This window comes from Fusarium odoratissimum (assembly GCF_000260195.1).
Source record: "Fusarium odoratissimum NRRL 54006 unplaced genomic scaffold supercont1.10, whole genome shotgun sequence".
Lineage (NCBI taxonomy): Eukaryota > Fungi > Ascomycota > Sordariomycetes > Hypocreales > Nectriaceae > Fusarium > Fusarium odoratissimum.
In genome coordinates, this window is record NW_022158696.1 from 110,990 (window position 1) to 136,850 (window position 25,861).

The 25,861-nt window shown below is 49.7% G+C and overlaps 9 protein-coding genes across 19 annotated transcripts; 6 read left to right on the forward strand and 3 right to left on the reverse strand.

Moving 5' to 3' along the window:
• Window positions 1–58: 58 nt before the first annotated feature.
• FOIG_06960 (uncharacterized protein) lies at window positions 59–3,657 on the forward strand. 2 transcript variants are annotated; one of them, XM_031206239.1, is made up of 3 exons: window positions 59–599; window positions 935–959; window positions 1,037–3,657. In XM_031206239.1, the coding sequence occupies exons 1-3, from the start codon at window positions 430–432 to the stop codon at window positions 3,329–3,331; spliced, it is 2,490 nt and encodes an 829-aa protein (XP_031063358.1). In that variant the 5' UTR covers window positions 59–429; the 3' UTR covers window positions 3,332–3,657. The 2 variants fall into 2 exon arrangements, with proteins under 2 accessions (XP_031063358.1, XP_031063357.1); XM_031206238.1 differs by having other exon boundaries at window positions 581–959.
• Window positions 647–5,050, reverse strand: FOIG_06961 (uncharacterized protein). Its single transcript, XM_031206240.1, has 2 exons — window positions 4,179–5,050; window positions 647–4,124 (listed from the first exon to the last, which is right to left on the reverse strand). The coding sequence occupies exons 1-2, from the start codon at window positions 4,803–4,805 to the stop codon at window positions 3,720–3,722; spliced, it is 1,032 nt and encodes a 343-aa protein (XP_031063359.1). The 5' UTR covers window positions 4,806–5,050; the 3' UTR covers window positions 647–3,719.
• Window positions 5,051–5,480: 430 nt separating this feature from the next.
• On the forward strand, window positions 5,481–7,260 carry FOIG_06962 (uncharacterized protein). 4 transcript variants are annotated; one of them, XM_031206243.1, is made up of 4 exons: window positions 5,481–5,715; window positions 5,774–5,939; window positions 6,006–6,838; window positions 6,895–7,260. In XM_031206243.1, the coding sequence occupies exons 3-4, from the start codon at window positions 6,247–6,249 to the stop codon at window positions 7,083–7,085; spliced, it is 783 nt and encodes a 260-aa protein (XP_031063362.1). In that variant the 5' UTR covers window positions 5,481–5,715; window positions 5,774–5,939; window positions 6,006–6,246; the 3' UTR covers window positions 7,086–7,260. The 4 variants fall into 4 exon arrangements, with proteins under 4 accessions (XP_031063362.1, XP_031063361.1, XP_031063360.1 ...); XM_031206242.1 differs by having other exon boundaries at window positions 5,481–5,939; XM_031206241.1 differs by having other exon boundaries at window positions 5,774–6,838.
• Window positions 7,261–7,447: 187 nt separating this feature from the next.
• Window positions 7,448–12,959, forward strand: FOIG_06963 (uncharacterized protein). 3 transcript variants are annotated; one of them, XM_031206246.1, is made up of 4 exons: window positions 7,448–9,384; window positions 9,650–9,785; window positions 10,687–10,905; window positions 10,957–12,959. In XM_031206246.1, exons 1-4 carry the CDS (start codon window positions 8,897–8,899, stop codon window positions 12,613–12,615), a joined length of 2,502 nt encoding a protein of 833 aa, XP_031063365.1. In that variant the 5' UTR covers window positions 7,448–8,896; the 3' UTR covers window positions 12,616–12,959. The 3 variants fall into 3 exon arrangements, with proteins under 3 accessions (XP_031063365.1, XP_031063366.1, XP_031063364.1); XM_031206245.1 differs by having other exon boundaries at window positions 8,708–9,384; window positions 10,687–12,955; XM_031206247.1 differs by having other exon boundaries at window positions 9,650–12,959.
• Window positions 12,960–13,057: 98 nt separating this feature from the next.
• On the forward strand, window positions 13,058–15,900 carry FOIG_06964 (uncharacterized protein). Its single transcript, XM_031206248.1, has one exon. The coding sequence runs from the start codon at window positions 13,397–13,399 to the stop codon at window positions 15,329–15,331; it is 1,935 nt and encodes a 644-aa protein (XP_031063367.1). The 5' UTR covers window positions 13,058–13,396; the 3' UTR covers window positions 15,332–15,900.
• Window positions 15,901–17,094: 1,194 nt separating this feature from the next.
• On the forward strand, window positions 17,095–20,897 carry FOIG_06965 (uncharacterized protein). 3 transcript variants are annotated; one of them, XM_031206250.1, is made up of 3 exons: window positions 17,095–17,899; window positions 18,276–18,949; window positions 19,011–20,897. In XM_031206250.1, the coding sequence occupies exons 2-3, from the start codon at window positions 18,856–18,858 to the stop codon at window positions 19,418–19,420; spliced, it is 504 nt and encodes a 167-aa protein (XP_031063369.1). In that variant the 5' UTR covers window positions 17,095–17,899; window positions 18,276–18,855; the 3' UTR covers window positions 19,421–20,897. The 3 variants fall into 3 exon arrangements, with proteins under 3 accessions (XP_031063369.1, XP_031063370.1, XP_031063368.1); XM_031206251.1 differs by having other exon boundaries at window positions 18,411–18,949; XM_031206249.1 differs by having other exon boundaries at window positions 17,095–18,949.
• FOIG_06966 (hydroxyisourate hydrolase) lies at window positions 19,543–20,887 on the reverse strand. 2 transcript variants are annotated; one of them, XM_031206253.1, is made up of 2 exons: window positions 20,131–20,820; window positions 19,743–20,079 (listed from the first exon to the last, which is right to left on the reverse strand). In XM_031206253.1, exons 1-2 carry the CDS (start codon window positions 20,399–20,401, stop codon window positions 19,967–19,969), a joined length of 384 nt encoding a protein of 127 aa, XP_031063372.1. In that variant the 5' UTR covers window positions 20,402–20,820; the 3' UTR covers window positions 19,743–19,966. The 2 variants fall into 2 exon arrangements, with proteins under 2 accessions (XP_031063371.1, XP_031063372.1); XM_031206252.1 differs by having other exon boundaries at window positions 19,543–20,887.
• Window positions 20,898–21,096: 199 nt separating the features above from the next.
• On the forward strand, window positions 21,097–24,140 carry FOIG_06967 (ATPase get3). 2 transcript variants are annotated; one of them, XM_031206255.1, is made up of 3 exons: window positions 21,097–21,413; window positions 21,476–21,888; window positions 21,937–24,140. In XM_031206255.1, the coding sequence occupies exons 2-3, from the start codon at window positions 21,499–21,501 to the stop codon at window positions 22,570–22,572; spliced, it is 1,026 nt and encodes a 341-aa protein (XP_031063374.1). In that variant the 5' UTR covers window positions 21,097–21,413; window positions 21,476–21,498; the 3' UTR covers window positions 22,573–24,140. The 2 variants fall into 2 exon arrangements, with proteins under 2 accessions (XP_031063374.1, XP_031063373.1); XM_031206254.1 differs by having other exon boundaries at window positions 21,097–21,888.
• On the reverse strand, window positions 21,328–25,859 carry FOIG_06968 (uncharacterized protein). The gene is made up of 3 exons (XM_031206256.1): window positions 24,914–25,859; window positions 24,574–24,862; window positions 21,328–24,522 (listed from the first exon to the last, which is right to left on the reverse strand). The coding sequence occupies exons 1-3, from the start codon at window positions 25,083–25,085 to the stop codon at window positions 23,118–23,120; spliced, it is 1,866 nt and encodes a 621-aa protein (XP_031063375.1). The 5' UTR covers window positions 25,086–25,859; the 3' UTR covers window positions 21,328–23,117.
• Between the last annotated feature and the right edge of the window lie 2 nt (window positions 25,860–25,861).

Below are 25,861 nucleotides of genomic sequence, written 5' to 3' on the forward strand. Positions count from 1 at the left end.
GGTGGCCGGTCTGTGGGGGTGGCCAGTCTTTGGGTGACGGACGTTATTGGTCAAAATTTTTTGCATTACCCCGACAATAGTAGGCCACTCCCCAGCTGCAGCGCAGGTCCTACACCCATTCTCTTAGTACTTAGTACGGGACAGGCCTATTTATCCTCGGGCGATCATTCTCCTGATCCCGCTGGCCATTATCCCGGATCGCGAGGTCTCCTTTGCAACGAACGCGGACTCATCGTTCGCGCGCATACCTGCTATCCATCATCTCGTGGCATGCTTGCTTTGCCTGAGCTAACCCCTGTTATTCGGCCTCACTATCATCGACTCTCACACGACCGCTGGTGAGCTCGTTCTTACATCGTACCGACACACGACCAGCGGCAAGGGCTCTGGGGAAAAGGGAACCCAAAGCCCAACATCTTACTCTCAGCCATGCAGAACGGGGCCAGCAAAATGTCGGGCGAGGGCTCGGTTGGAAATCGCCCGCCCTCTACAGAAGCAGACAGTGATGAAGCCAACCAATTCCCTAGCGAGGATGAGGACCACGGCGACCACGAAACACTCTGTCGTAATGGGAAGAGAAAACGTCCTGTCTCGGTTTCGTAAGTGCAGCTTTCTACTCGTCTCCGTTCGCTTCCTCTACATACTTTGTGAATCGTACCTAGCCTTGCACTCTCGTTGAGTCCATGTATTGGTAAGGTTTCCTTTTGTCCTCTTGATAAGTCCATGATTTGATAATCATGTTGGAGTCTTATCTACATTTCTTGTACTCTCTTATCAACACCATGCCGCCATCTGAGGCCACTTCATCGCCTCATGCTTCATGCTCCCCGCCCTCACAAAATCTCAACTACTATACCACATTACAAATACAATCCACCTTGTCCTCAAATATACAGGTTGTCGCCGACACTGAGACTAACAGTATTGTACCCAGATGTGAGCTATGTAAGCAAAGAAAGGTATGCCCTCCGTGACACAATCTTGTCTCTTGGTGTTTTCCTTATGTCAATCAATACTGATCCTTCTCACCTGCCAGGTTAAGTGTGATCGTGGGCAACCATCGTGCGGCTGGTGTAGCCGCAATGGCGCTATATGCGAATACAAAGAACGCAAGAAGCCTGGTTTAAGAGCAGGCTATGGTCGCGAGCTTGAGCAGCGCCTCGACAAGCTTGAGGAGATATTGCGCTCCCATGCTGAGATTCTCCACGGCAACTTGGCATCAAACACAAATCCTGTCTTAGCTGCCAGTATTCGGCATAGTAACCCAAGTCTTCCGAGCGAGCAAGGAACTCCACGGGATACTCACCCAAACCTCTTCCGACCTTCAGAACCAGTTCGAACACCCCAAACCGATCCTGTCATGTTTGGTCAGAAGGCACCCAGCTCCAACTTTGCCCCGAGCACACAGAGTCTCGATTTCAACGTTGCTCATACACCTAGAATGAACGATGGGTACCAGAGTCAGAACCAGGCGTCGATGTCAGGTGTGGCAGCATCCTCCCAGTTATCACCCATGCAACATGCCGCTGTCACTCAAGACTATTACACGTCTGTGCAACCCAACATTCATTCACCCACGGCCCCACTATCATCGGCTCCAGGCACATCGACCCCAGATCGAGACATGCCGCCTTACGACCTTCTCTATGCACTTGTTGATCTCTACTTCAAGCATATCAATACTTGGTGCCCCATTCTGCACCGCAAAACAACTCTAGATAGCCTTTTTGGACCGTCTGCCCTTGATGAAACAGATCGAGTTCTACTCCACGCCATAGTTGCAACCACAATGCGCTACTCGACGGATGCTAGGCTAACAGAGGAGCGGCGAGAGCACTATCACCGAGTTTCCAAAGAACGCGTTCTCCTTTATGGCATGGAAAATTCCTCGGTCAAGGCGTTGCAAGCTCTCGTTATCCTGGCGCTTGATCTTTGTGGGAGCAGTAACGGTCCACCAGGGTGGAATATCATGGCTTTGATCACTCGTTCTGTAGTACAGCTTGGTCTCGCTGTTGAAATCACCTCATCGACTGTGTCGCCTCATTACCTTTCAATATATACACTTCGAGCCATGACACTCTCGGAACCCAAGGATTTTATCGAAGAAGAGGCGAGACGGCGTCTATTTTGGATGATATATCTTCTGGACAGATATGCGACTCTTGCAACTGCTTTTGAATTTGCTCTGGACGACAAGGAGATTGACAGGACATTACCGTGCCGCGACGACTTGTGGATCAAGAACCAAAAGGTCGATACCCGATGGTTCAGCACTGACCTACACTCTGGTTCACCCGGTCATGATATTGATCAGCCAGAGAACCTGGGTGCATTCGCCTACTACATCGAAATTCTCGGTATTCTATCCAAGATACACAAATTTCTTAAACAGCCAGTCGACATTAGTGCCTTGAGCGATGTAGAACAATGGCAGATGCGGTACAAGGAACTGGACAACATGCTGACATCCTGGAAGTTCAGTCTTCCTGGTGAATTTGGAAATATGGCAAAACTGTTCCATCCAGGAAGTAAAAGCATCAACTGCGCTTGGGTTATGCTTCATGCCACCTACCATACGGCCGTTATTCGCCTCCACTCGTCAGCTGCCTATCCTACAACGAGGTCACCCATATTCACTCCATCATATAGCGCGTCGCAACGATGTCATGGTGCAGTTGAAAATGTGGCTGCCCTTGGAGAATTTGTTGTGAACAATGGGATGCTAGCAAAGCTGGGTCCACCATTTGCTTTTACTCTCTGGGTTTCGGCTCGTCTGCTCCTTGTTCATGGCTCAACAGTTGAACATAAACTTTCACCACAGCTTCCGTTCTTCGTCGATAGTCTGCGTGAAATGGGTCGTTACTGGCCTGTTGCAGCACGTTATTCCCAGTTGCTGCAAAGAGTCTTGGATGAGCATCACGATAGCGAGCGACAAGGTGACGGGATTACGCCCAGTTCGGTCAAAATCCTTTCTGATATGCGACGCACAGCATTTGACTTGGATTTCCTCATCTCGCGGCAACCCAGACAGCCTAGTGCTCTGAGTAGGTTACCCAGCGTCACACCCGCGAGGACACCCGCTCCCAACGAGCTTGAGTATCTTGACGTGTTCGACTTTTTCAACGTGCCTCGACTCCCTTTTGGGGGTGAACATATTTCTGGCACCAACGGAACACCGGCTCCGCCAGGAGCCGAGATGGGCGCGTCCAATGAGAACGGAACGGGCTTGGGGGCGTCAAATGAGTTTAATATAACCAACTTCATGGTCGACGCCAACAGTGACTGGCTGTTCAAACAAGAGGGAGGGCCCAAGTATATGGCAGCTACATAAAGCGCCGATTCAGCATAAGCTTCTTGTTGTTCACCGGTGTTGAAAATCATTTTGAGTTCTGGGCGGTTTTTAATTATCAGGATACCCCTTATTTAGGATATTAGCGGACTTCAAGTTGCTAGCGCGACAAGATGCTCTATGGCTATGCCGTTGGAAACTTGTACATAAATTTGGAAGTGAAAATATGGTGGAGAAAGGTTGGAGCTAACAACGTCTACACGACAAGTACTTAGGATTACGACTCACGGGTTATGACAATAAAGAACGACCGACAATTGATAGGACCTTTATCATTTCATATCAGGGATTTGAAATATATCGTAAACCTAAATTGTGATATCATGATATTTATGATGAGATGTAACCTCTGTGGGCTTCCCCAGGTGTATCAGTTCTCGACTGCAGTCTGATAGGTATTCCCGGTGCAGTACATGACCCAACCATCAAGATTCATCTTCTTGATAACAGTGCTGAAACCTTCTGTACCCTTTGCCTTGCCCTTCTTCGAGCAAATGGCTTTGCGATCGGACTCCTTGACCTTGGGCGCACCCTTGGGATATTCAATGTTGAAAACAGGCTTCTTGGCCTTGATGAACTTCGCAAATGTCTCACATTCAGAGTACTCGACGCATTGCTCATTGACTGAGAACTGGACGTAGGGGAGAACAGAGGAGATAATGTCGCCGGCGTTCTTGAGACCAGTGGACATATTATACTTTGCAGCCTCTGCAGCGAGGAACTTGATATAGTCGATAGAGTCTTTCTTGGTCAGCTTGAGGCCATTGTCATTTTGCTACGGCTCATGTTAGTTCTTATACGTACTTTAAGAATAAGTGATACTACTTACATAACCGTCGACGTTGTCGGGATCAATAGCGTCGCATCCCTTCTGAGCAGCAAGCTTGATGCGCTTCTTCATGATGTTGCGAACATTGGTGCTTCTCAGGTTGAGCCATTTCTCATCAGGCCAGCCGTCGAGAGTCTTGCCAAGATCGGCCTTCTTGAACTGGTTCTTGTCATCACGCCAATCCTCCCATGATCCGGCGCTGAAGTAGCAGATGACCTTCTTGCCAGCCTTGTGTAGGGCTGCAAAGGTCTCAGCGTCGTTATCATAGAGATCCAGGTCGTAAATGCCAACGTTGGGCTTGAGATCCTTGGCGGAGCCGTCCTTGTTGAGCTTTATAGGCTTGAGGAGAACAATCTGCCATTGTGCGCCAACTTTGGGTTGCCAAAGACTGCTGCGGGCTTTGAGATAGGGTTCTGTTGAATCGTCGGCCTCCGAGTTAGCAGTATCGTCGCTGTTGTTTCCTCCCTTTCCTCGAGTGAGGCCAACACCAAGTCCAACAGCCAGAGCGATGATGACTGAAAGTGTCACGCCAAAGGCAGTGAGCTTCTTCCACAGTGGCCAGGATCGCTTTGCTTTTGCCACATGCGGCTTCTCTGAGGTCGCAGCCTCTGCTGCATTTGTCGCCATAACTGTGATTGCAATGTGAGTGCACGAGGATAGATTTGTTCTATCAACTGGCGACGCTTGGCTCCAGCGAGGTTTTAAGGTAGGGGGAAATAAGCAAACATTCAATTTTACATGCCAGGCACCTGAGCTCTAAGCCTCATCCGGTCCATGAGCAGTCCAAGAGGGTTTCAAGAGTCAGGGCGCAGCAGAAATATTGCATGGATAAGACGGTCTGCTGTCAGCACCAAGCCATTAGCTTACGGTCTAGAGCTAGCTGAGGACCCAGTGCAAGGTGCATTCCATGCCGTTGCTATTTACAGGGCTTCGGGAGCACCCGAACGAGACAGAATTTGAGTTAGGTTGGCGATCTACATCTGTTTCCTGCTGTTCATATAACGCAGATCACCGCATTTGAAACATTCATTCTATCCCGTCTCTTCTTTTCTGGACTTGAGAACCCATCATCAGGGCCTAGAGCTCGGTGTAACACACAATTCACATTCTGCCATTTTCAACATCTCATGGAACACGATCCTTCAGCTCTTCCATGAGCACACTTTACGGCACGAATGTTTCGTCTAATTGGTAATCCCGGCTAGCACGGCATTACAGGGTAGAGGCTTGGGCCACATAATTAAAGAGGCCGCTTAAAAGGACAATGAGATCAGTCTCAATATGGCTCAGCCTGAATCGTATAGTTGAGTACCTAGTTGTTAACTCTGATTCAGCCCCGTAAATTGCGTAATGCAGTTGTTGTCCAACAGCCCTACATTTCCTTCCTTATATCACTTAGACAAAGCATAGCCATGCCAGTGACTCGTTTGGTGTCAACATCGATATCAGTCGACGTCTTTCTCATTTTATAGCCACCTCTCTTTAAAGAATATCCCACCTTGAGGTCCTGTTGATGCGCTTGCAAACTAACAACATGGTATAACGGACTCACGATGGCGACAATCGCATTTAAGGGACTACACTAATTATATCAGGACTCACATGTTCCCTTGAAATGGACGAATACATAATCAAGGTACTCCGTAAGCTAGTCTTGATAGGTTGTGAAGCCTAGCTATTCGGCTGATGTTTTGCGCCAAACCACCAAAGCACCATCAGAAACCATGATGGCTTTCTTGTTACAGAACGCTGGACTCTGAAGTAAGCAATTTTAACTCATTCTTAGCCTGCAACCATGGATACTTTAGCCTAAGGTAGCTCGTCCAGATACACAATACTCACTATTCCCCGTTGACATCGGCCGAGATATAAACCTGAAAAGGAAACTCGGCGACCAAGACTCCGAAAAGGACAACAAAACATTAGAAACCAACATAAGGTGATCCTGAGCATAAATATCATGGAAGAAGACAGGTTCTCGATATTCAAGTCCGGTTTCATAATTCTGCCTATGGTGGTTCCGAATTACGTTGAATAGTTGCCGTCAATAACGTATCACATTGCCATCATGAAGACCACTTCCGCTGGATTCGTGTTCACGTCGGCTGTGCTGGCTGGACTCGCTCATGCAATCGGTATGGCACCGCCGCCGCCTGTTGAGCTTGTGCAGGGCTTCGACTGGAAGGACCCCTTTGCTCTCGATGCCATGGCCTCATTCCGACCTACCTGCGAGGCCAAGGCTCAGTTTGAAGCTCTCGAGTACACCCTCAAAGACTTGATGGAACCTCCTCCCAAGGGGTTGAAGCCATGGTCGAAGGGCCTGAAGGCGGTGTTCGCTGATAAAGAATACCCTGGAGGGTGGCTGGGTCTCGATCCTCACCTTAATGGCCGAAGTCTGCTGCTGATGAACTACGATCAAATGCCTCTCCTGGTTCGCAGGTGGATTGAACAACAGGAACGGACTGATGGGAAGGGGAAGGCCCTCTTTGCCGTTCTTGAGAAGCCAAAGAATGATGAGGATGAGATCGAGAAAGTTGTTCAGTTCCCTGAAGCTGACAAGATCGATCGCGACAATGACAAGGACAAGGTTGCCATATTCGCACCTGGCGCCTTGTATGGGATCCTTCCTCTGTGGACGGCAGAGACAAGTAAATGCGAGGGTATGCCACCAGATTCAGCCAATCGATTGAAACAGTTGCTTACACTGAAATAACAGATCAACTTGTCGACCTGAGCAAGTATAAGCCCAGGCCTTCAGATGGCGGGGTTGTTGGTTGGGTTATGCATACTGAACCCCAGGACTATAAGACGAAACTCGACATCAAAGTCCAGGCACTGAAGACGAAGGAAGTCAGGAGTGGTCAGGAACAAGGCCAGGCAAAGTCTGCATCAAGAGAGGAGCTGTAGGGTAGACGTGGCTGAATATCTTTCCATGCTCAATGTTGAAATGACTTGACTGCAAACTCTCAGTGCCCACTTACTTGCTGTGGACGTTTTTGTGATCTTCTTCTGTAGCCAAATAATATTGGTAAATAGAGGGATAACTGCATAAAGGGCATTGTGCCTGTACTTGATGAACACCCCATTTGCATTTGGCCTTGTGCATGTGGGAGGGGCAGGGAAGTATTCATCTCCAAAAATAAACATAAAAAGCCAATACCAGCCTAACTATCGGGTAGGCGTCAAGGTTTGTCTGTTCCTGCCTGGTCTTGGAGGTAGATGCCATAGATAAGGTATCATGCTGAGAGAGCACGATATTCACCTGTCATCATACCTATCCTCAGGTATTCTTCCATGAAAAAACTCAGTGGGATCTCTCCATTGACCGCTGTTCTGATCTACGACTCATATGTACCTATGCAGGGACGAATGATCCTGGTTTGGTGCGCTGGACACCGATTATTCCTTCCGCGCACACCGCCTTTGGTGTTGTGTGTTTGATCGGATCGACACCAGCTTCACGATGCAGGATTGAGTTGTCATGATATGGGTCTGTTTGTCATGAAGAGTCATTCAACTAATGCAGGAGGTTGCGGTGGCCATCGTATGAGAGGCCATGAAAAGGAAAATTCTTCCAGGCAAACAAGAAAGACATATCATGCTTGAGGTTTATCATAGCGGCGAGCCATTGAACTCGAATGAGGCTTTGCGACATGTATCAATGCGATTTCTTCACCAACCTCTTCACGAGGAATTCGCATCCAGCCTAACGTTGGAAAGCCCCATCGTTGTTCATGACGAGGTCTAGGCCAGGCACTCGTGGCAATGCGACCTTGCTAAGCTACCCCAGCATTGCATCCAATAGCTTCCGGTGACAACGGAGCGTACAGTACGTGCAACTTTTCAAAATTGCGCTATATATGAGAGGGCAGTTTCACGGTTTTGAAGAGCATGCGATGCATGGTGATCAGAGAATATTCAACCGTCGTCAGCCACTATCACCGTGTTGATGTGCAGCGTGCTGCTTGATGTCCCGGATGCGGTTCGTTGCAGAAGTGAAGAAACCCACTAGCCAACCCGACCGCCAACAAACGCCATGACACAGTTTACATGTCGTCAGAGAAGTCCCCACAGCTCTCGAACTGCAGCTACATGCCCACTCTGCAGATGCAAGACTGCAGGTTGAGTACTTGTCATGGATCATTCCGAATAGGTACTTAGACTACCTGAACACTGCGCATTGGACTATCTTGAAAATCAGCATCAGAGTCAAGATCGAAAACATATTCAGTTGAAATGGAAAACGTGAGATGATACTGTCAACAACGACACGAAATGCCAGTGACAAAGGTATTTCCTCGTCAGCTACACCAAAACTGGAGGCTGGGTGACGAGAACAGCCTTACCGTTTGTCACATCAGATCCATATGCGTTGTACATACATACAGGAGCAGTATCCGTACCTAGGTACTGAGCTTGGCTGATCCATCGAGACGCGCTCATGCCCAGGGAATCACAAGCTTTTTTTGATACCTGATAACAGCCTCAATTATCTTAACTTTTCCGACTCGGGCTGCGACTCATCTCTTCTTGCCGCTGCCTCTGTTCTACTACTGACTCCGTTGCAACTCCTCCTCCTCTTGTTGCGCATCACCATCGATTTTGCTGGACAAAACCCAAATCAAACCCCGACGTGCTCGTCTTTTGCTTCTTTCATCACTCCTCGTCCTCGTCCTCATCCTCATTACCTATCTTTTCCGCTTTCGCAGACTCCTTCTATGAGCTTCTCTTATCTTCCTCACCATAAAACCAACCTTCTCACCGTATCTACTCTGCGTATCATCGCAATATTTGCCTTGTTCTGCATCCGGCGAAGCCATCCTCTCAAACCGCTTATAACCAATCCCTGCATCGATCGGTCCGGTCGAAGCGGTCTCAGCGCTCTCGATTTGTACCGTCTGTACCTTTTTCTCGTGTCGCTGGTACTCCCCCGTAGCCGCCAACAATCTTTAATTTCGCTCCAGTCCCCCCCAGCCTCGACCAACGCCAAACCGGACTTGTCCTGGTCTCTGCCCGTCCCATCAACGACTTGGACCTGGCTCTTTTCCCAACCCAACATCTCTCCCACAAACAAAACAAAATCTCACTTTACTTCTATACGCATTAAAGTCATTAACTCACTGCTACATTCTCTCGATCCCCTTGCGCAGATTCCACCACCGATTATAACACAGATTCCAGTCATGGGCAGCTTCACTTTCAAGTGGTAAGTTGCAATTTGATACGTTGCTGTGCTATGTTGCGTTGCGCTGCGCTGCCCGACGAATTCATCGCGATAGCTTCGACAGTGTTCCGAGTCGCACTTTGCCTGCCTCAGCACGAGACAAGTCAATTGAGCTCTGTCTCAAGAGTTCACCTTGTCCCATGCATGCGCCTCTTGAGACTGCTTCATATTGCAGACTAGCTACTGCAGACCGCGACAGCTTTATCCATGTCTGAGACACCCGACACTGACCCCAAATTTTCTATAGGGAGCATCCCGCCGACGAGGTCTACGTGACGGGTACATTCGACAACTGGACCAAGAGCGTTCAGCTCGAGAAGGAGGGCAATGTTTTCTCCAAGACAGTCGACCTGAAGGAGCCCGAGGGCAAGATTTACTACAAGGTGCGTCAGCGTCAGCGAGCCTCGACCCGCAATCCCAACAGCATCTCTCCTTTTCGACATTCAATTTGCATTTGGCACTGGTTTGGTACAACACAAATTCTGCCTTCTTCGCCAGCATTGAAAACAAACATTCGCAGTTCTTGAGTCATATACAGATGGCGGGGAGAACCATTGGCATCAACAGCCTATCCTGCGCGTTTGCTTCTCCGTATTGCTCGAACAAGATGGACGAATAGCTGTCATGGCCGTGCCGCCCAGGAATCCGTGCTTTTGCGCCCATCGCTATCGCAATCTGCAGGGCTTTTTAAGCCTAAAGAGCTTGAAGGCGCAAGAGCGGTGGCTGCCGTAATCCCAGCCCCCTGCCCATGGTTTTTTTTCTTGCAAGTTTGCTTCGCTGCCAGGATCGGGGTCTGAACCCCTGGTTCATTTCCCTGCCTGTCATGTCATGGGTTCTCTGCGACCCATTAGCATCTCGCACCAGTCCCCAACCAAAACCCCCCCGCCGTTTAGTATGACGCAAGTCGACCACGATCGCGACAGTTCTGGAATGGAGTTAGTGAGCGGAGAGCGGTGGAAAGTCTGCTACACACAGCCCATGTCAAGTCTCTGCCTGGCCATACCAGTAGAATTATGTGGCGTCAGGCGACGATGTTGCGTCGCGCAGGGACAAAGTTCCCTCGTACTGCCAAGGCCTCTTCAAGTCAGCGCTTGATTTGCTTGCGCGCTAGTGTGCCTGCGTTGCCGACCCGCTCTTGCTCTCAGCTCCCTCCTCCCCTTCGTCATCGCACCAGCTCATTAAACTCACTTTATCCCCCTCTTTTGAACCCAATTGCTGTTCCTACACTCCTACACATTTGTCGCAAACACTGCAAAGTCCGTCGCTCACCAGCATTCTATCTAGTTCATCGTCGACGGTAACTGGATCATCAATCAATCAGCTCCCAACGAGCCTGATCTCGAGGGTAACGTCAACAACTTCATCACTCCCGATCAACTTAACACCGAAACCCCTGGCGCCGCTATACTCAACACTGTGACTCCTTCGTCTACAACCGCTGCGATGGCTGCCGAACAACCTATTGAGAACAAACCCACAGAGGAGAAGACTCTGGGTGATAAGGTACCTAGCGACAATGTTGCTACTGATGGCAATATACTGACTTCCGAGAAGCCTACCCAAGACGAGAAACTGCCCCTCGAGACCCCTTCTGACATTCCTGGTGGGTTTCCCGCTACACCTGCCAACGAGCTCGACACGACCATTGGCATCAACCCTCTGCCCGCTTCTGAGGGCGCCGGAAACCCTATCAAGCTAGAGCCTGGCGAGAAGATCCCCGAATCCATCACCGCTCAAAGCACCGACAAATACGTCAAGCTCGACAAGGAATCATACGAGAAGAGCGACGCTCTCCCTGGCATTGAGACCGAGCTCCCCCCCGTATCTTCCAATACTATTCCCGAATCCAGTCTGCCCATTATCGGCGCACAGGATGTTGTCATTAACTCCGCTGCTCCCACAGCTACTACTGCCGGCCTTGCCGCCGAGGTTCCCCTTGAATCCAACGGTGCTTTCGTCCCCGAGGTTGTAAGAGAGAGCCAGGAGAAGGCTGGCGCTGTTACTGAGGCCAGCACCGACCCTACGGAGGTCAAGGAAAAGACCATGGTTGAGGAAGAGCTCAAGGGAACTGTGCCTGAGGCACCCGCTACCTCAGTAGGAACCGCTGGTGTTGGTACCGAGAAGTCTGAGAACACGCCGGACACTAGCCTCGCCGCTCTGGCTGCTACTGCTGGTGGTGCTGTGATTGCTGCTGGTCTTGCTGCCAAGGAGACAGTGGAGGAGAAGGCCAGCCCTGCGCTTAACAGCGCTGCTGACGCTATTACCGATACTGCCAACAAAAACTTACCCGATTCCGTCAAAGAGCAGCTTCCTGTTGCAGCCCAAGAGACCTTGGCCGCCAAGAACGAGGAGCAGATTCGACAGGAAGTGTCCCCTGAGGTCCCCGTCGAGGTCAAGGAATCCCTTGTCGAGGCCGGCAAGTCACCTGAAGCAGCTGCTAATACTGCCGCTGTTGAGGATAAGAAGGAGGTAGAGAACGAGCTTCTCAAGGAGGTCAAGCCTGTCACTGGCATTTATGATTCTGTTGTTGAGCAACCCAAAGAGGAACCAAAGCAGGTCTCCCCTGAGGTTCCTGTCGAGGTGAAGGACTCCATTGCGGAGGCTGGCAAGAGCCCCGAAGCTGCTGCCAACACTGAGGCCGTCGAGGAAAAGAAGCTTGTTGAAGCTGAGCTTCTCAAGGAGGTTAAGCCTGCTGCGACCATCGATGAGACCCCCAAGGTTGCTCCTGAAGTCCCCACCGAAGTCAAGGAGTCCATCGTGGAGGCTGGCGAGCGCCCTGAGGCTGCTGCTAGCACAGAAGCTGTTGAGAACAAAAGGGAGGTCGAAGCTCAGCTTCTCAAAGAGGCCGAGCCTGTTCCTGCTGTTGACGAGGTCAAGCCTCAGGAGACTGAGTCTGATGTTCCCGCTGTTGCTGCCCCTGTTGCTGCTCCTCTTGAGACAAAGGCTGTGGAAGCCAAGCCTGATGCTGAGCCTGTGACTAAGCCCGAGGAGCCCAAGGCCGAGGCTAAGACAGAAACCCCGGTCGTTGGTAACGGCAGCTCAGCAACCGGTAACGGCACTACAGCAACTGGAAATGGCGTCAAGGCTACAGAGACCAAGGCCACCACACCAGCCAACGGGAGCAGCTCGACAGCCAATGGTGAAAAGAAGAAGAAGCACAACCGACTCAGCTCAATCTTCAGCAAGATCAAGCACAAGCTTTCCGACAAATAGATGAGAGAATGAGAGAATGAGGCAACTTAGCTAATGTCGCAACGTTGTGGGGTCAGACACGTCTCATGGATTTTTGTTTTCTTGCGGTTGGTGTCTTCGTTTATAAATGATTCCCCTGGATCCATGAGTAAGAGGAGAGTGGTTGAGATCGCTGGAGGCGTGGATCTCTGTCATATACCTAATTCATAGTCAGTTTTATGTGCATGCTTTTGATTGATACCGGGCTTCATGTATGATAGCTTCTGATAGGTCAAAAGAAGGATATCGTTTTTGGATAAATCTATGCGAAGCTCTTGTAGTCTAAAGTCATTCGCAGTCATGTCAAAATCACGTTATCTCATGCCATTGTCACTGAAGGTCATGTGATATCCATTCGCCCATTGGATGACTAACTGTGCTCGTTATGTCAGCTTCCAACAGAAGCCGGTAACGCCATTCCCCTGCGCCGCCCAGCCGTCAACTCCGTCACGATTTGCCCCGCCAGTGACTCGCTCGATCCACCTCGATCCTCCATCCATCAACGGGGTCCGTCCCAGCTGGACCCCTTCGTGAACCTCATTTGACTCTTTCCATCTCAATTACCTTCATAACACCACCTTGGGCTTATCCTACATCTCTCCAACAACACTCATTTCTCGGAATCACAACCCGTTGACGGCACCCTTGTCCAACTTGTATGTCATCCCAACCATTGGGGACAGAGCGCAATCCATCGCACGATTGACCAATCCTTTGTCTCGCCGACCACGGTTAGAGTCGCCCAGAAACCTTCGTTACGAAAATGAGCTCCTCTAGCTCGAGCGTGGGAAAAACTGCCCCTGCACCGTCTAGTTCCACAGCCATTCAAGCAGCCCCGGCATCCTCGAGCTTCGAATCGTCTCGTCGCCCATCACAGGCCGGCTCCTCGAACCCGCAATCGATGCCTCGCAAGTCACAGGGCGCCCGCAAACAACACCGGAGTCAGCGGCGACCTGGGCTCGGTGACAGGTCAAATACTGGCCCAGATGACGAAGATGCCATGGCCGAACTAAGGGCCTTCAGAAACCCCAACAGCAGGCGGGGCCAAACTTCAATTACCCATCTACTCAACTACTCCATGCCACGCCCGGTACAGGATCATCATGCACATTCGAGATCTTATCGCAGAACTCCAACATGGGGACCAGGCTCCGGTTATCATGCAAGCGACAAGGCTCGATACGTTCATGCCAACTACCGATTCATCCTCTCACCAGAAGGCACATACAACAAGCAAGCCACAGATGCCGACACACACCTAGATTGGTCTCTTGTCATGCAAATCATTGCTTCAAGCGAGTCGCAGGGTTCATCATGCCCCATCTGTCTTTCAGAGCCTGTGGCGCCTCGCATGGCAAAATGCGGTCACATCTTTTGTCTACCCTGCCTCATTCGGTTTATGAACTCAATTTCGAGTGAAGATGAAACGAAGGGTCGCGGACCCAGGTGGAAAAAATGTCCCATTTGCGAAGATTCTATCTATATGCAAGATGTTCGGCCTGTAAGATTTTATGCTGGACAAGAAAGTCCTTTTCCCCGGATTGGTGACGACGTCGTACTGCGGTTAATGGCACGGAATGCAAATTCGACGATGGCCCTTCCACGAGAGAGTGGTGCCGAGGCGATGTACGCACAAGATGACATTCCTTGGCACTTTGCTGCCAATGTTTTAGACTACGCTCGCATGATGAAAGGTACAGCTGATTATATGACAGCTCAGTTTGACGAGGAGATTGATTCGCTGGGTCAACAAGCTAAGGAGGACGAGACCCTTTTCGGACAGACTGATGAATGGTCCCAGAAGGCAATTCGGGCTATCACAGTCGCGAAAGAGAAACTGGCTGATCTTCAGGTTGCTGCAAGCCCAGCCACGTCGGCTCAACCCTCTTCGGATGCCGACTTCTATTTTTACAGCTCCCCACCTCACCTATATCTCTCACCATTGGATATCCGCATCCTGAAGACCAAGTATGGCTCTTTTTCCTCGTTTCCTTCCACGCTACTCCCCCGCGTCGAGCATATCTCCACTGGCCATGTGGTTGATGACACAATGCGGCGAAGAGCAAAATATCTTGGCCATCTTCCCCGTGGATGTGTCGTGAATTTTCTGGAGTGTGATTGGACCGACATCGTACCAGAAGAGACACTGGAATCGTTCGCAGGCGACATTGAGCGGAGACGGAGACGTAACCGTGACAAAGAGACACAGGAAGAACGGGAGCGTCTGCAAGCAGAGCGACTTGAAGCCGCGAATCTGCGTAAGACTACTGGGTATCAGAGGCTTCCTGAGCCGTTAGAGGAGGATATGGCGCCTCGAATGGACATGGAGGATTTCCAACCATTGAGCGGGCACCCAGGCACCACGCCCCCGGATCCCCGACCAGGATTCGAGACATTAGCTGAAATGTCGACCAGCCCCTCGACACAAAGGACAGTTTGGGGCACAAGGGCAATTAATGGATCGCCCGAGATAGCATCTGCACAACCCTTGAACGCCAATGACGGGTGGCTCAGAGATGAGGATTTGTTTGATACGACCGATCTGGCAATGCAGATACAGGCTATTGAAGCCGCGGAGAGTAGTGTTAGTTCAAATACTGCTGCTGGAGTAGGAGGAATCAGTAGTAGTGCTGGGGGTAAGAAGAAGAAGAAACAGAAAATCACACTCATGAGCACTGGTGGCCGGAGAGGTAACTAGGATCATTGTTCTTGCTTTCGATCTGAACATGTCTGAGGTCAATGGGTTCTTATGGCGTAGCATAATGGATTTGTCTTTTATCATTCTAGGGAAGTAAGAGAAGAAGTTAGGTATCGATACCAAATAGATTTTCCCAACATGTTATTATGCTTCCATCAAAAGCTTGGCAAAACAACCATCAACCAACACGTACGTGGGTTGTATTCATAACAGATGTGGGACAATTTGGGGATCATCTCATGATTTTTCGACCAACTTACTCATATGCCTCATCTGCTCATCTGCCAGTCTAATGTCTGCACCCAATGCCGATCAAAACTTCATTCGCAACATGAAACTCGGCATGGCTAGTTTGAGAGCTGATAGGGCGTGATCAGCGTAGGAGACCAAGCAGTATCGTCATAGTCGCTGGAGCAATTTCTCCACACAAGATCGACTAGACGCGGAATTGCCGATGACCGCAAACTTAAACTCTAAGGGTTTTCGGTACATAAACAAAACTGGGTGATCGCATACACTCAGGGCTACTCGGCATATATATGTTGCAACCGCAGGTGCTGAAAGGTCTCGAGGTACTCTGTAGATCGGAACGAAACGTGCCGCTTATAAGCGCTTGTAAGCAAGTGTCAACGGGCTGGGCAGTTTCGTATTCCGTTTACGAGGTGCAAGGCAACTCGATAGTTGGAAGTCTGTCATGCCAAGGATACGGGCTGGCCTATCAAAATGCAGCTCTGGTGTGGCGCCCTTTATACCCACGCAGAGCCTCGATTTCCTCGATAAAGGGCTGTGCCGGACGGGAGAGTTCGAATGTTGAAACCATACTATTCGTCAAGGCGTTGCGTTGGTAGATTGTCTAGCAAATCATGCTTCACTCAGGATCAAAGATTGCAAAGCCAACCGGAGTGCACTTCAGGACTTGCGGTACGTATTCGCTTGACCTTCTGGAATAGGCACGCCGATTCGATGGTTAGCGGATTTCTTGTCATTGGATAACTGGTAGCCACCCTCCTTCGCAGCCAAGCAACCCCCAGTACATGTACATGTGCGTGCATTGAAGTTACAGGAATTGGCGGTATAATGTTAGTAGTCATGGCTCCAATCTTTGCCCTACCAACACGATCGAGAGTGTTGTTAGTAGATCTTTTGCTGTAAGTGTCCCCAAGACCTAAATCAGGGGCCGGAATGAAAAGGACTGAGATGAAATTGGGAGGGAGCCAATTCTCCATTCCCGTCCTGTAAGGTGTTTATTATTTGATATGATGTACATCCATCCATATTAGCGGGAATGAGCAGGGTACTAGGAGCTGGACCTAACTGATTAGGGGCCGAGGGGTTAGATGTTGAAATTACAGAGCACAGCGCCGGGAATAGCGACAACAGATATAGTACGGAGTAGTCAGTGTTGTTGTTGATGCATTGCAACAAGACTTCGGTAGACTGGCCAAGACTTCACGTGAGTGCTGCGCCAAGAAGAGACATATCGTTGTCAGTGAGCGGACTATCGGTGACCCCGCCATCGAAATCGAATGCCGTCTTGCCGTCTCTTACGATTCTACCAATCCAAGACCTGAACAATTGGGAAACCCGTACTCTTTTGACACTCGACGAGGAGCGGGCCCCTTTGAGCCTTGGCCTACAGCAGAACTGCTTGGCGAGCCACTAACACTATGGCCTGCGAGACACCGGCTGAAGTCCAGCTGCACGGTCCGTTTTGTCGTCATGTGTACTGGACTGGGGTCCTGTTCATGATACTACTGGGCATATCCTAGGCTGTTGGGGGAAGAACAGAGAGGGGGGAAAGGGAAAACCGCTTGGTCGGCACGGAACAGTGAGTGAACTGATGAATAACGATACAGTATCAGAGACAGTTGGGCACATAGGTGGGCAAACCAGACTATCTTGTGACGCTGACAAGGAGCAGCGCAACTGGCAATTGATAGCTTATAAATAAAACAGAATAACCCAGCCAGATACAAAGCGGCAATTGAACTTTGAGTTGCTCATCCCTCCAATATCCATCGTTTCTCACTCGATTCCTTTAGAATCTGACCGTTGTGTCTTGTCTCTAGAGGCGCAGGATAAGCAGAACTTGGCCCAATAACAGACATCTGCCCGCTGGCCAACGTCTACCAAGCACCAAAGTCTTCGTCGTTGTCGCCCGTCGGTGATTTCTTACTGTCACGTCGCCCTTTTTGCCCAACAAATCATTCTCGCCAAGCGAGAGCAGCCAATTCTCGGCTGACGAACGACGACCCACCACTTACGGATACAAAGCCCCGCTAACGAAGGCGCCTGGGCCGAGCCTCAAGCAGAAGCAACGCCACTTGACGCATACAAACTGCCTGTACCCCAGGTCACTAGGACCACTGAAAGCGTCTCCGGCTTTTATGTTGTCGGGCGTAAATTGCGATACAACAGAGACGGTTCGACTAGCAAATTCCCATCGTGCAGATCCTCAGCTCCATCGAGTTTCATTGTTTGCCTAGCCTTCGTGCTTCCTTAGGCGGTGCTCATCAAATCCGTCTTTGGTAGTGATCAGAGACACAAGACGTTGTAAGACAAGTCAAGGTGAGTTATTCATTCACTTTTTGCCTTTCCTTGTTCACAGAACTTGTCTGTCTTTCGGAGTTTTACCTGCCTCTGGAACCACTCCACCCCTTGTCAATTACGCACTCTGCCCTTCTTCGCACCCCTGTCCTTTCTGTCTTTTGGGACTTGCTCTCTCTGGGGCGCAGGCAAAGGGCCACTTTACCACTGCTGCTTTCTTGGCTGGGCTTGGTTGTTCACAGTCTCTCTTGGCTGAGGTGCCGAATAGCGAGAGCCAAGCCTCACGATTAAGCTCGACATTGGACGCGCCGAAGATCCGATCAAACTCAGCGCTTGAGGAGGCTGTAGGCCAAGCAGTGACCAAGACGAAGAAGCTAATCGTAATCGCTCCATGTAGCTCATCATTCTGTGGGCGGAATATAACCCTGTCTGGATCCCCCATCGCCCATCGCCCGTCGCTCACTATCACTATCGCTCCCTTACCCAAATCTCCTACCCCAGCAACTTCAGCCCAGCTCTTACAGACTTACAGCGCTGTCTGCACTACTCCAAATTCGTCCCCCGCCGCTGGTTTAATTTGACCAAAAATCTTCCGGCCTTCTCTTCACTGAAGCGAAAGTGAAATCTCCTTTTTCTTCAGTGACAGACCAACATAACTGCCTCATTATCCTTCTTTGCACTCTTCCCCTTAGTGCTTTTTCTCTGAAAAGCTCAAGGTTACGTGCAACCGCTGAGGCTTTGCTCTGGCGGGAGACAAAAACGGTATCGCGCCCGCTTACACCCACGCTCTCTCTCACGTCCATCTGAACTTGCCCCATGTGGTAATACAGCCACAGTCAAGAGTCGATGTAGTCAGGGACTGAGCAAAATCGCTATTTTTTCTTTCCTTCTAATTCTTCTTATCATAAACACATACTCAACCCTCGGCCGACCATCAAGTGACCTCTCATTCTACACACTCCAAATCTACCGAAACAATGGCGGACACTATCACTACTACGAGTGCCGCCAAGCCTCGAAGGGAATCGAGAGAACCAAGAGACACAGGATTCCCAGAGCCCTTTAACAATGGTGAGTATTTAGTCGGTACCTAACTACTGCAAGGGAACATCTGTTTCTAACCATTTTATAGTCCGAAACACCACACTCCCACATCCAGATGCGGATCTTTCACCCAACGCTTGTCTCACTCAAGAAGATATCGATCATGACCGGGCACTTATGCGAACTCGGCGATCTTTCCTAAGGAAGAAACGACGCACTCTCAACCATGGGCGCATCACCCCCACTTCGGAAGCTCTCTACAGCGTATTCTCCCTGGTTCAATCTGATGTTGGAGATAGCGAGAGTATCAGAGCCGGCAATCCATCTATGAACAGCTTCCGCCCATCTACATCAAGCATCCGGCTCTCCAAGGACGAGACCGATAGTCTCGCGTCTAGGACCACGAGGAGAGACGAAGAGGACACACCACCGACTTCGCCCGACGTACCAACCCATCGCTCTAAGAAAGGATTTATGAGCAAGTTTCGGAGGAGCTAGAGGTGTTCTGTCTAGAATCTTCCGAACAAACGGTACGACACCTTGCTCAGATCGGAACAATCATGATTTCTACAACGACGTATACGGCCGAACCTGATGACCTGTGACGACCGCATCACCGAGATGCTTTTCTTCTGAAAAATCACTTTCTTTTCTTTTCTTTTCTTTTCTTTTGTGGACAGCGTGGCGTTTACCTGGATCACGGTTTCTTGATCGGCAAGGAAAAGTATCGCCTGGCAAACAGGGCAAATACTTGGATATTAAAGTCCCTCTGGTAGGGCAGAGACAGCAATGTCAATCATATAGCCATTTGGCTTGGCTTGGAAGGAAGTAGCCGACACGGACACACTCTTTTAAGAATTGATAAGTAGCTTTATCGCTATGATCGTAACATTGTCATCCTCTCCGTGCTCTCGTCGAATTACGCAAGTGGTGTTTCATGAATAGGATTCTAAAAATCGCTTTGGCATCCATTGTTTCTCATGAGATTCAGCCCCTGATACTGGTCATTTCGCTCCGTGTAATACGGAGACTGCTACCACCCATTTAGCTTCCACGGTAGGAAGTATAACTATAGGGACTCAACAGCAGGGGAACATGATACGTCTGTCCCTCTTCGACACGAAATGTTACCGTCACTTCAGGGAAGAAGGTGTTTTCTTCGCCAAAGTAAGCTCCCGTATCAAAGCGAAGCGTCCATCGCGACGAACCCTGTCCCTTGCGATCCTCAAGCACCTCGACGAGAGTCTGGAGAGGAGGCTCTCCAGCAACATCCTCGGAAAGATATGGTAACCAGGCCGTAACGCGACCATCGTCGTCGGTCATGGATTCGAAGGTGTTGGGTCGAGGTTGGGCAGCAGAGTGAGGGTTGGTCGATGGCGGGATGGGGCCTTCGAGACGGACACGAATGCCACGAGCAGGGCGACCAGCCTGCGTATCAAGAACGTGACACGTGATAGGGTCTTTGGTGGGAGAAGCCATCGTGATGGTTGAATCTGGTGTGCAAAGTGATTGACCGTGGTGTAGGTTATATGATCAGATATTCGGTGAGGTTGGCGTCAAGGTGGGGTAGGTGCAAGCTGACAGCAGCTCAGTTAGGCAGGATGAGAATATCGGAATTCTGTCGACAGCTCTGGAGCTTATTGGGTTGCGTGTTTGTAAAGTAAGAGAGGTCAAGGCCAGAATTGTGAAGGAAAGGGAGGGGAATCGAAGTAAAAGGGTGACGTGAGTGAGGCAGTGAGAGTTGTTTGCGGCTGCGCAGCCTAAAGTACTTGCTGCAGAGAATCAGCGACTTCAGCTGAAGGACTACCTGATTACTGCCGCTGGTGCTTGAGTACCTACCTACCTTATCTACCTAAGGTACCTAAGTATGTAATCAAGACCCAGTTATAAAGTTTGAGCCATGGCTCTGCAGATAAGCAATTCATAGGAGCTATATAACTGATAGCAATGATATTATTGTGAATTACAAGAGGATCAGACTCAGGAACGAGCCCCTGCGCGTGGCTCCGCACGCTTTACGCCGTTCGCCGGTACTTGAAGTCCTATCGCATGGACGGAGCCGGCCCCTGGGAGGGAACAACATTGTGCAATTAGTCAAGTCGCGTGTAATAGAGCTTCAGCTCTTGTTAGCAGCAATATAGTCCCAGTCAGGCGCTATACAACAAATATAGTATCATATCCTGACGGCTCATTCAAGTCAACTTTCTTCAGGCCGTACAGTTGCTACCTTGCCCTTGCCTACCCTGCACACGCTGTGGCGAGTTTGGGGAGTCATGTGGCGCATGCTGACAGAATAAAGGAGTCATGACTAACTGACTGAAACGAGATCACTGACTCGTGATTATGTCTGCTACTACCCCTCCAAGTCGATGGTCAATCACAACCATTGCCAACTCCGCCATCCAAGACCTTCTAGAACATACAGGACACAAATCCTGATTCTGCCCTGGACAATTTATCTCTCTACTCTAGCCTACCGCCAGCAGGTAAGGTAGGTAAACGGCCCCTTATCGCTTGTTTCCTTAACCCCAACTTAAAAATTGTACTCTGCAGCCTCATCGCATAGTTCGCCCAAAATGTCCACCGCAGTCATCTCCGCCGAGGATGCCCTTGAGCCCTCTCTGCAGTCTCTCCTGGACCAGCGAAGCCTTCGTTGGATCTTTGTCGGTGGCAAGGGTGGTGTCGGCAAGACCACGACTTCCTGCTCCCTCGCGATTCAGCTCGCCAAGGTCCGACGCTCTGTTCTTCTCATCTCGACCGATCCCGCCCACAACCTTTCAGATGCTTTCTCTCAGAAGTTTGGCAAAGAGGCCCGCCTTGTCAATGGGTTTGACAACCTGAGTGCGATGGAGATCGACCCGAATGGTAGTATTCAGGATATGTTAGCAGGCCAGGGCGAGGCCGATGATGTCAACGCTGCGGCTGGTGGCCCTCTGGGAGGCATGATGCAGGATCTGGCATTCGCAGTAGGTTGAGGCGGAATGTTTGTCCCGTTGTCAAGCTGACATTCTTAGATCCCTGGTATCGACGAGGCTATGTCCTTTGCCGAAGTCCTCAAGCAAGTCAAATCCCTCTCATACGAGACCATCGTCTTCGACACAGCCCCGACAGGCCACACCCTGCGCTTCCTTCAGTTTCCCACCGTTCTCGAGAAGGCTCTCGCAAAGGTTTCTCAGCTGTCGTCACAGTATGGTCCTCTCCTCAACGGATTCCTTGGCTCCGGAGGCCAGCTACCCAACGGACAGAACCTCAATGACATGATTCAGAAACTTGAATCCTTGCGAGAGACCATCGGCGAGGTCAACACTCAGTTCCAGGACGCCGAACTCACCACATTTGTTTGTGTGTGCATTGCAGAGTTTCTGAGTCTCTACGAGACGGAGCGTATGATTCAGGAGCTTGCTGGTTATGGTATCGATACCCACTCCATCGTTGTCAACCAGCTGCTCTTCCCCAAGAAGGCTAGCGATTGCGATCAGTGCAACGCCCGTCGCAAGATGCAGCGCAAGTATCTTGACCAGTATGAAGAACTATATGCTGAGGACTTCAATGTCGTCAAGATGCCTCTCCTTGTTGAGGAGGTACGAGGAAAGGAGAAGCTTGAGAAGTTTAGCGAAATGCTTGTTACGCCCTATGTTCCTCCTGAGTAAGGCTGGTATTAAGAGCGAGACATAGACCGTGATATGGAATACGAGAGAACGGATATTAGATAGTGTCACATATAAAAGAGCACCGGTGGCGCGGAGTTGTGAAATAATTGATTGATGGCTTACGATAATACACGCTAGAATTGAGATGCAAACACATTCAATCACAAAAAAGAAGTACCCAACGATTCTGAGTTATCGTTCATTTGTTTGTTTATTCATTGTTTGACCTCGACTTGATTCAAGGTCTTGTTAAGTAATGCACCGTTTCCCCAACCCTTGGCCGTACCTACGTAGACATGAAAACCTGCCATAAAGAATCCTCGGAGGCCATACCCCAACGCCGGTCAGTTCAGCCTGACGGTAAGTATACTGAAAAATCAAGCAAATCATGATGAGCCTAGAGTCCCAATCCAAAATGCGACAGCCTGAAAAAGTATGTGGCCACACTTATACGATGTAGTTTTAGTGGCGACCAGTATTGTGATAAATGAGACAAACAAAGGAGAAGCAATCGCTAGAAGAAGGAATGATAGTCGAATCGATGTTCAGAGCTCTCGGTAGTCGCTTGGTCGCACTCTTCGCTGTTTGTTCTGGTGTCGATGAGGGTTAACTGGCTTACGAAAGTAGGCGTCTTCGTCCGCGCCAGCACCCTGTCCAAAGTTGCCGTTTTGAAAGCCGTTCATTCCTCCATTCATGCTACCCATGCCGTTCATGCCATTCATGCCATTCATTCCGTTCATGCCCATGTCCCAACCAGGCATGCCACCGAATCCGCCATTCATGCCAGGGAACCCGGGCATTCCCATCATGTTAGGCATTCCCATCATATTCATATTTGGCATGCCCATATTCATATTACCCATGTTTGGCATGCCCATCATGTTGGGCATCATGGGCATTCCGTTGAACATCATATTATTCATGCCCATGTTCATGCCCATCCCATTCATGCCCATGCCGTTCACCATATTCTGTTGGTTCTGCTGGTTCTGCATGGCCTTAGGACCCTTGGGAATCCTTGGGTTGTCAAGAATATCATCTGCGGGCCGTTTCTTGGAGCTGGTATCTGCCGGTTTGAGATTATCTAGTTGTTTGTTCGTATCTTGAGACGCGGATACAAGGTTCTTAGGACCCGCGGGAGGTGAGTTGACAGTTGCAGTTTGAGACACCGGCGACTTTGGCTTTTCATTGACGGGCGAGTCCTTAGTCTTGTCACTTGATTCATTCTCAGGCTTTTGCTCCATATTGTCGATAGTCTCTTCTGTTGACTTCTCCTGCTTCTCTCCATCTGACTTGGCATCTGCCAAAGTCTTGGGCGACGGGGGCGGGGGAGTCTTGGCCGTTTCCTTGTCCTTCAAATACTCTTGAATCTTCTTAGAAGCTTCTTCATCTGGCTGAAGGTCATCAATCAATACGCCTTCTGACTGGCAAGCAGGGCAGACGAAGTCGCTTTCGATGAGAGCATTAGTTATGCAATCATTACAAAAGGTCTTCTGACAGCATGGAGTCTTCATTGGCTCTATGAACATCTTCTTGTCAATCGAACACTCCAAGCCCTGTTCCTGAATCTCCTTGTTCTCAGCTAGCGGTGCGTTAGCCGTAGATGAAGACTTGGCCTTGGCCTGGAACTGCTCCCACGAAGCCTTATCGGGCTCAGCAATAACAAAATCCCCCTCGGCATTGACCATGATACCTGACGGACGCTTGGATTCATCACCCTCAGTTTGCGCAAGGACAACAGACTTGTCTACCTTTTGCAGGAATGAACGTGGGATACCTGTGGTTCGTTTGACACGCGGGCGGTTGTCAAATTCAGGGTCGTCATTAGTAGGGCACAGTTGAATCCAATGACCTTTGTTACCGCATCGGTAGCAGATGTACCCATTCGGGGGGTCATGGTCGGGGACGTTTGCTGGTCTCTTCGCACCAGCTTTGAACACGGGTGTTTGGCTGGCGAACTATTAGTTTCCGTGTAACATTGTATGGACTTCTGAAACTTACTGTGACATTTCCTCTTGTTGAGCAGACCACTGTTCGGTTTGTGCTGCAAACATGGCAGCCATCTTCTCCTCTTCAGTCATAGCATTGTTCATCTGGCTGATGGCATCAGAGCTGGGTTTGGATGAGGAGGCCTTCGCCGCTTGCTCCTTGCGACCAGCGTTCTTGGCTGTCACAGGCATCTTTCCAGACACATAACGAGCTGCGCGCCCTGCACCTGGCTTGAGAGCAGGTTGGCGTCGGGCAATGACTGTCGTTGACCTTGGAATAATAGTCGTATCATCGTCGTATTCTAATAAGTCGTTAGCAATGTTATTGCCTACCGTCGATTGAATTAACTCACCTTCGCTGTTATCATCGGTATAAATATGCAGGTCAAAATCGGTACCATCTCCTAGGCCACTCTTTGTGATAATCTCACGCTTCAGCTCAAATACTGAGATACCGGTGCCATCAAACTCGACTCGAGTAGGCTCCTTTTGAGATTTGAATTTGAAAAAGACGGAGGACGTCATTTTGGCTGATACGTGCTGGGTGTTTCCTACAGGAACAGATGAAGCACAGTACAAGTGATAACAAAAAGTTTGTTGAGATTCAAATATCGCAAGTCGAAAAAGAATCCCAAAGTCAGGTCGGGGCCGGTCGCACAAAGCACTATGTAAGTATTGATCGTTTGGTTGTTCTTGCGTTTGCAAACAATGAAAGTCTTTGTTTTCTTCTCTGTTGGTTTTCTTTCTCGCACTTCCGTGCTCTTTCAACTCAAGGTGAATGGAAATAATCAATTTTGATTGTACTTTGAGGGAACAATAGTGGTAATAGGGTCAAAAAAAAAAGAAATGGGTGCAATGAATAAGGAGTACAGCTGGCTAAAACAAGCCAGAAGAGAGACAACCCTGAAACTCCACCTCACTTTCTAGTCACCACGTTTGTCAAAACCAATGAACCAGCGACCTTAATGTTAGCCAGGCGTCCCAAGATCACGCCCTTGAAGAGCAGACCAATAATACGTTATACGCGAGGATCTTGAGCGAAAGGGGGGATAGTCGGCGGTCGCGTGAGAACAAGCGGATCGTGCCGATGGGTTCCGTATCGTAGGTTGCGCGAAGACAAAAAAGAAAGCCAACTGTGAAACCACCGAAATAGAAGAAAGACGATAGAGCGCAATCGAGAGACTACGTTTGATGTCGTATGTCGCTATACCGATGGCGAGGAAGAACGTCGACGATGGATGGATGAGTGACAGGGAGAGTGGGGAGAGGAAGACTCTTCGGCAACAGGTCATGAGAATGGT